The sequence below is a fragment of the Dermacentor albipictus genome, chromosome 2, assembly GCF_038994185.2.
Source record: "Dermacentor albipictus isolate Rhodes 1998 colony chromosome 2, USDA_Dalb.pri_finalv2, whole genome shotgun sequence".
Lineage (NCBI taxonomy): Eukaryota > Metazoa > Arthropoda > Arachnida > Ixodida > Ixodidae > Dermacentor > Dermacentor albipictus.
Genome location: NC_091822.1, coordinates 24,416,310 through 24,423,375, shown reverse-complemented (window position 1 = coordinate 24,423,375; position 7,066 = coordinate 24,416,310). Strand labels below are relative to the sequence as shown.

The 7,066-nt window shown below is 50.0% G+C and overlaps 1 protein-coding gene across 1 annotated transcript; it reads left to right on the top strand.

Annotated features, from left to right (window-relative positions):
* The first annotated feature begins 388 nt into the window (after positions 1-388).
* Positions 389-4,801, top strand: LOC135897892 (endothelin-converting enzyme 2-like). The gene is made up of 3 exons (XM_065426578.2): positions 389-1,187; positions 4,437-4,526; positions 4,790-4,801. Exons 1-3 carry the CDS (start codon positions 549-551, stop codon positions 4,799-4,801), a joined length of 741 nt encoding a protein of 246 aa, XP_065282650.2. The 5' UTR covers positions 389-548.
* The last annotated feature ends 2,265 nt before the right edge of the window (positions 4,802-7,066 follow it).

Genomic DNA, 7,066 nt, shown 5'->3' with positions numbered 1-7,066 from the left:
ACCCGATATTACTTCCTTCTATCGCCCTTTCCATCGTCACCATGTACATCATAAACAGCAGTGGGGATAAAGGGCATCCCTGCCTGAGTTCCTTGTTGATATCAACTTTCTCCTCGCTCGAGATCCTCATACCTTCCCATTAAACGCAAACGGCATTATCTAAATAAATATCTCTCAAAAGCTGTAGACAATCATCACCTAGGCCTTCCCCTTCCATAATACCCCACAAAATGCTGCGGTCTACTCTGTCATACGCTCCTGTAATGTCTAAAAAGGCCACATATAACGGTCTGCTTTCTACTCTCAATATACAATTCTTCGATGCGCCCTATAGCGCCATCTAGCATACAAAATACGAAGGCGATAACGCAATGTTGTAGCTGAGCCTGAGACGCGGCGCCACCGGCGGCAGCACACGAGTATCCCGCTCAGGTCAGCGGCTCCGCCGGTCGGGAGCCGGTTTTTCCGTGCGCTTTGAAAAGTTGCTCGGGTCGCCGGTTGTTTTTGGCTGCTGCGCGGTGGCGCGCAACAAGTGTGCCCCCGGCGACATGGACGACAAGAGCGAGCCGCGCGAGAACGACAAGTGCATGGAGCAGGGCGAGTCCACGGGCGGCGGCGGAATGTCCAAGCTTCGCGCCCAGGTCACCTCTGCCGTGGCCAACATCCCGTCGCTGGTGATTGTGCTGCTGTGCGTGCTGTTGCTCGTCTTCTTCGTCATCATCGTCGCCCTGTCGGTGAAGGTGCACTCGGGCTCGACGGCGCCTGACGATCGCTGCCTGTCGGCGGCTTGCCTCGGCTCGGCGGCTCGCGTGCTCGCCGGTCTTCGAGACGGCGCGCCCTGCCAGGACGCGTACGCACTGGCCTGCCGACCCGGCACCCCTCGGGGCCTCCGCGGCCAGCACGCGGTCCGGCACCTGGTGGACCTGGTGCCATTCGACGGCGACCAGGCGTCGGCCGAGACGAAGGCGAAGCGCTTCTACGAGACGTGCATGGAGCCGCGCAGCCTGAGCCAGGACGCCCTGGCCCTGCTCAACTACCGGCTGCGGCAGGTCGGCGGCTGGGAGCTCGTCGCCGGCTCGTCGTGGTCTCTGCAGAGCTGGGACCGGGACACCGCGCTCGAGAAGCTGCACGTCGACCTCGGAGTGAGCCCCTTCTTCGCCATCGGAGTCGCCGACCGAACGATTCGGGTGAGATTGGCGTCCTGTTTGCGCGGACGACCTCGATTCGGCGGCCACTCGCGCGGAAGGCTGCGCCGCCCACAGGGGGCAGCTTTTGTAACTCTGGTAGAAAAAGCTTGTTGCACTTGCCAGTTCCACGGCGAATCTACTCAAATTTTGTGCTGTGTAGGTTTCGTGGCGCAGCTGCACTTGGTGGTTGGCACCAGTTAGGTGGTTAAGCAGCGTGACCCACTTTAATCGATCCTTACTTCAAACGCCTTCTGGCTTATATATGGTGAGATAGGGCGAACAAAGCCGTGAATATAACTTAATTCGGCAGACTGAACTGGTGGAAGGGGGTAGACTCCTTGCAAGCTTGTTCCAGCAAGCTCTTTGCGAGCATGTTGCTAGTCGAAAGAATCACACGATTTCTTACTGCAGTTTTTGCAATTTTAAATTCCCCAAGGGAGCTGCTTGGGAACGTAGAAAGCTAAAGTCTTACTAACGTTTCAGTATTTGCCAGTTAATCATGCAGTCTCGAATCGCTTGCGTAACGCTTGCATCATTACAATATCGTGAAACAAGGATTATGCAGGCAGGCGGCCACCAATGGTGTCATTTAGATCAGCATGTTGAACTATCTCACGGAACTGCTGGCAATTGTCAATCAAATGTCTTGTTCTAGCAAGATTTTTGCGAGCATGTTGCTAGTCGAAGGAATCACATGATCGCTTACACGTGAACTCTGGTGTTCACAAGGGCAATTTGATACTTCAGGTCACTGCAACTCAGAATAACTGCAGGAAAGAACAGAAGAAAAACAAGAGGCATTCTGAAACCATTAGCAATGAAAGTTGAGCTAGTCGGTGTGAATTCATTATGGTTAAACAGCGCAAGTGAAACACGGAAGGGAATACCGGCGCCCTTGCTGTTTTTGTGCCACGATGTAAGCATTGCGCCAATGTCAAGGCTACGTTCTGTGGCCTTCATTTGGTATTGGGTAGCGTCTTTGTTTCATTGCGTTTTCCAGCTTAGCTAGATTCCGTAGTAAATAAAAGAAGCTCCGCTCTAAGCGTATTCACCTAGCCTTGGAGCGCTCCCCTTTTCCAGTCTTTGATCATTTTTATTCTGGTGTCATTGGAAGCTGTGTAAACAGGTGCTGTGAACTCCAGTAGCGGTGATTCTTTTGAGTGGTAGCGCCATATAATACAAGGGGACCGAGGTTGCGGAGGGGAAACTCCGAATTTATGAAATCATTCCGGAGTCACTTAATATTTTTAAACTCCAAGAATATAATGGGAATGTAATCGTGGCACCGTTCAGGCAGATGGAAGGAATAGGAATGAAGTTGAAGCCCGATATTCGGGAACGGAATGGGTCCACTGCACGCGCGCTGGCCCGAGAGCCCCGGCAGGCGAGGGAAAAAATGCTTGTGGCCGGCGGAATGATTTGCCGCCTTGGCGCACCTTATTCATTTGCACGTAAAAGAAGGAGAGAGGTTTCAAACGCTTTCTTTAACGATGAAATAATTAACACAGCGGTAAATAAATTCCGGATTATACATATGTTCACAAAGTATGTTGCCTACTGAGCCATAGTGCAAGTCGCTATAGGTTTCCATTTAATTTCTTGATGCTGTGATCAGGTGAGGGGAATAATATGACGTAATGTATTGCGTAACTAGTCCCATTGATTTCATACTTTCAGGTTTTCTCGCATAAATGCTTGAAACCAACGCGAATGCTGCAAAATCTTCCAACGTTGGCAAAGGGGATCTGGAAAATAAACCAACGCAGAAAGAAATTAATGTCTCGGTGCGTTTTTTTTATTATTATTTTGAGAGAAGTTTTAGCGTGTTAAATGGCGCAGTCCTCACGCCGATTGCCTTCGTCCTTCCTGGCATTGCACGGGTTCGCCGGGAATGAAGAAGTATGACATGTTAAACTTGACAACGGCAAACAAAAAAAAAAGAAAGAACGGAAAAGGAAATACGTTGTTTATGCTGTGCATGCACCAGGCATAACACCCCGCCTGTTAAACTAAAAGTAAGCTGGCCCGAAATTCGCTCATGTTACGAAACATGGATACTACAATTGCTCGCTGAAAAATTGACGAGTGTAAAATAAAGCAATAAGAATTCCTTATTCCATGTGACAGTGTGGTAGCGTTACCTTTCACCGATTTATAAATAATCGAGCTGGAAGAGTTTGCAGCAGCTTTGTATTAAGGAATTCTGAAAACTATGTGTCTTTAAATGTTCATTCGCGCCAAGTTCATTCCAATCGGTTATTGTTCGGTATTTAAGAGCGAGATAAGTTGCCCAGCGCCGAACGTCCTGCGTCTTCGCTGCATATTCGGCGAGCGTATAGTTCGGACGTTCACCTAGCACTGACGCGGGAGCGTAGTGAACACCTCCTAGGGGTTATCTTTGCCTCGTAACAAATGTAGTTAAACAGCCTCGACTTCTGCGGTGTCACCGCAATAACCGCAAACATGCTTCACTCGGGGACTGACAACCGGGGGTCGGGTACGCGCGCGGAGCTTGAAACTACCGGGCCCGAACCAGAAAATGCCGCCCCTGCAGTGATCTATAATACTGCAGCATTATATGTTAATCTTGAGCGAGGCTACTAAGCCGGCTGAACTGAATGTTAGTCTAAACTCGACGGGGCCAATGAAATGTCGCAATTTCTGCTCAATGCCGTCTTTGTCTAAGAGGACGACCTCGGCCGCGATCATTGGGGTCGTTCCATGGCGACTGCTCCGACCGAGAGAAAATCAGTTCTCTCAAACAATTGCGAAAAAATTACAAGTATATAAGCATTATCTGAACAGTATTTCACCGAAGAATTTTGGACGGAAAGAATTTTTGGCCACGTGAGCGCCACTTGAATTTCACGAAATTATGGAAAACCAGGTGCAAAAAAAGAATTTCGCCGAAAATCGGTCGTATTGCGCATTATTTCGAAATTGGAGTTTTGCGTTGTGCGAACATTTTCCTTTCATTATAAAACAGTTTCACAAAGAACTTCATGTTTATTCCATATCACCCAAGTGAAAGTGCGCAAATGCTAGCGTTTTTTGCAAAATGTTTCGCGAAGAAAGGTGAAGGGAGGAAACCTGGAATTACTTTTATAGAAGTGTCACTAAAGCTCACTATTTTCTAAAATTTTATTTTCGCCTATGTGATGCTCGTAGACTCCAAAATAAAAGCCTGAATTTGGCAAAAACGCTAATTTGGCCTCTGTGTTCGACTCGATGGATGTTTCGAGCTTTCAGCGCGGAAAGCGATGCAAGAAGGGTCAGCCGCATGAGGTGTCGAGATCGCACCCCTGCACAGAACACGTAGTGGCCGACGAGAGCTTTCGGGTGCCCAGGCCCCATCACGTGGCACCAACAGTTCCTTTCTTATTTACACACATCGTAACAAAAAGGAAATATGGCACTTACGCTCCACAATTCAGCCCGTCTACGTACAACAAGAAACAGAATATTAAAGAAATTAGACAGATCCCACGCACTGTGGGAATCTGTTTAGCTAGGGACTTTGCAGGTACCTGGCTATCCAGGATTGTTTGGGGCTGATGCGAAATCGCATGTGTGACTGGCTGGGTTGTGACTCCTGTGTGCAGCTGAGGGCTTAAAAAGTCATGTTTGGTTGTGTGGAGAGAGCGGAGCTTCGGACTCGGACAGACGCCTCGGCGTTTGAATAACTTTGTCGGACAACGGCTCTTGCTTCGCGCTGCCACAGTGCACTCGAATCGTCGAGGGGCGGCGACTTCGGACCTTAGAGACCTTCCCTCCTTAACTATTGTTGAAGCTACCAGAGGATAAAGGGACAGGAAGTTAACTGCGAGCCTACGACATGACAAATACTGGGTTCTACATCGGCGTGGACGAGCGCAAGCTAGATAAACAAGGATTGTAACAATTCATCAGGAATTACCTACGCGTTTTTTACAATCATACGTAAATATGACTATTTCGTGTGGTGTTTATTAAAAGAACGATGTCATTTGTACTTCGGTGAGCGAACGTTAAAGCTCGATTAAGTTGGGCGTTCGTGTATCACACCTTCTGCGTACAGTGCTGGGCAAAGTGGGCCGGTCCCGGAGATGTGCAGCCTATAGCACGGCGGCTCAAACGAAACGCGAGACAGCGGCACGCGCCGAGTGTTCGGAAGAGCGGCGCGTGTGGTCGGAGCTGCAGCGGCGGCAGAGGTTAGATGGCGTCTCCAAGGCGAGGCAGGGCAGCCTGCCCATAGAGAACGAGGCGAGCAGTGCTTCGCGTTAAATGAACAAAAAGAACGATTGGCCCTCGTTTGCCTTTCTTCTCGAGTTGCCCTGCACCACACCCTCTCTACTGATGAGCGCAACGAGAAATAGGTAAAAGCAGGAGCCAACGTTTCGACTAGTCGGCTTGTCGTCTTCAAGGCGACATAAGACGAGTCCACTACAAAAGACAAGTGCATTTGTCGAAGCGCTGGCTCCTGCTTTTGCCTATTTATTGCTTTGTTCATCGTCTTGAATTTCCATCTCCCGCCTTCCCCGTGTTTTTCCCTGGACCACACATCTAGTTTTGTGCCGTTTGGTGCACTCTTGGGCCCATATCGCCACACACGGATTGCTGATTGTGCACAGCCTAGACAATTCGCAAGGGCCAGAACACAAACCTTTGCAGTGGCACATTCTGCTACTTTCTTCAAGCCGCGAGAGTTCTTCTAAAAATGTGGCAGCACACCAGTTTCTTGGCAGACCCTAGGAATGTTCGCGACACTGGGGCACTCGTGCGCAAGCGATTGCTTTAGTGATGGTGCCATGCTTGAGTGGGCACAGGGTAATCTGCGTCCGAGAGGCCCCGGTCGGACAGAGCGACCAGCCTGTCATTTATATGTTGAGAGAAAGAGATGTGTATCTACAGAAGGGATTTCTGCAGGCCATGATCGATGCACAACCGGACAACACTCTGTTTTAAAGAGCTTCGAACGAGCCGACTTACAGGGAAGAAGCTACCTGTTTCGTCAAGTCCCCGACAATGAAACAAAACATCTAAATACCTAAGAGCAAATGCGTCCTCTAATTGAGCGGGTATTTGTGTCCTAATATTTTCGATAAGGCTGCTGTCAAGATGAGCTAACGTTTCATTTTATGTGTATTCACTGCATCAACTTGTTGCCCACTTTCGCCCACTTTCGTCTATATTCGTCTGCATCAGTGCTAAGACCCTTAAAACTCGGTTATCGCAACCGTTGTTTATGTTGCCGGGGAGGTTGAATGCGGTGGGGTTTTTCGTAATAGCGCCTCCGGTATTCACTCGCGGAATGGCCACGGGTGAGATGGAAGCCCATCGCTCCTCTTCGGAGACAACCTCCTTGTGCGCGTGCAGACCTCCTCCAGCCCGAATCTCGCGCTATCTCCGTCCGATTGTTCTAGCGGCCGTATCCCTGCTATTGTGAGTTGTTTGCTCCCTCTCTGGTTTCGGGCCGTTGACTCACATTTAAAAGTATCACCGAGCCGATAAAACGGAACATCCCAAATGCTTTGTTTGAGTTCGCGACAGCAGCCGTCCGCAGCATTCCGATAGCGCCTCGGGTGAGAAGCCTGCAGCTGGCCGGAACTAACCGTGGGGAACGGGACGCCACAATTTCACTTGTCACCGAGAACACTGGTCGTATCGCGTCCGCGCATTCTGGCCGATGTCTTGTGGGCTACTCGCTCCGCCTGACCCGAGTCGCCTGCCGATGTGGCCGATGAGACGCTCGTCAACCATCTGGTTGATCTCATTTGCATAACTGTCGCTTGTGCTCTCACGACGCAGAGCCGCTCTCAAGCGCATTTCGAGAGCGGGGTCGCCGTTCCATCGCGTGTTGAGCCTCCTTTCTCGGTCCAACGTTTCTGCACTTTCACCAG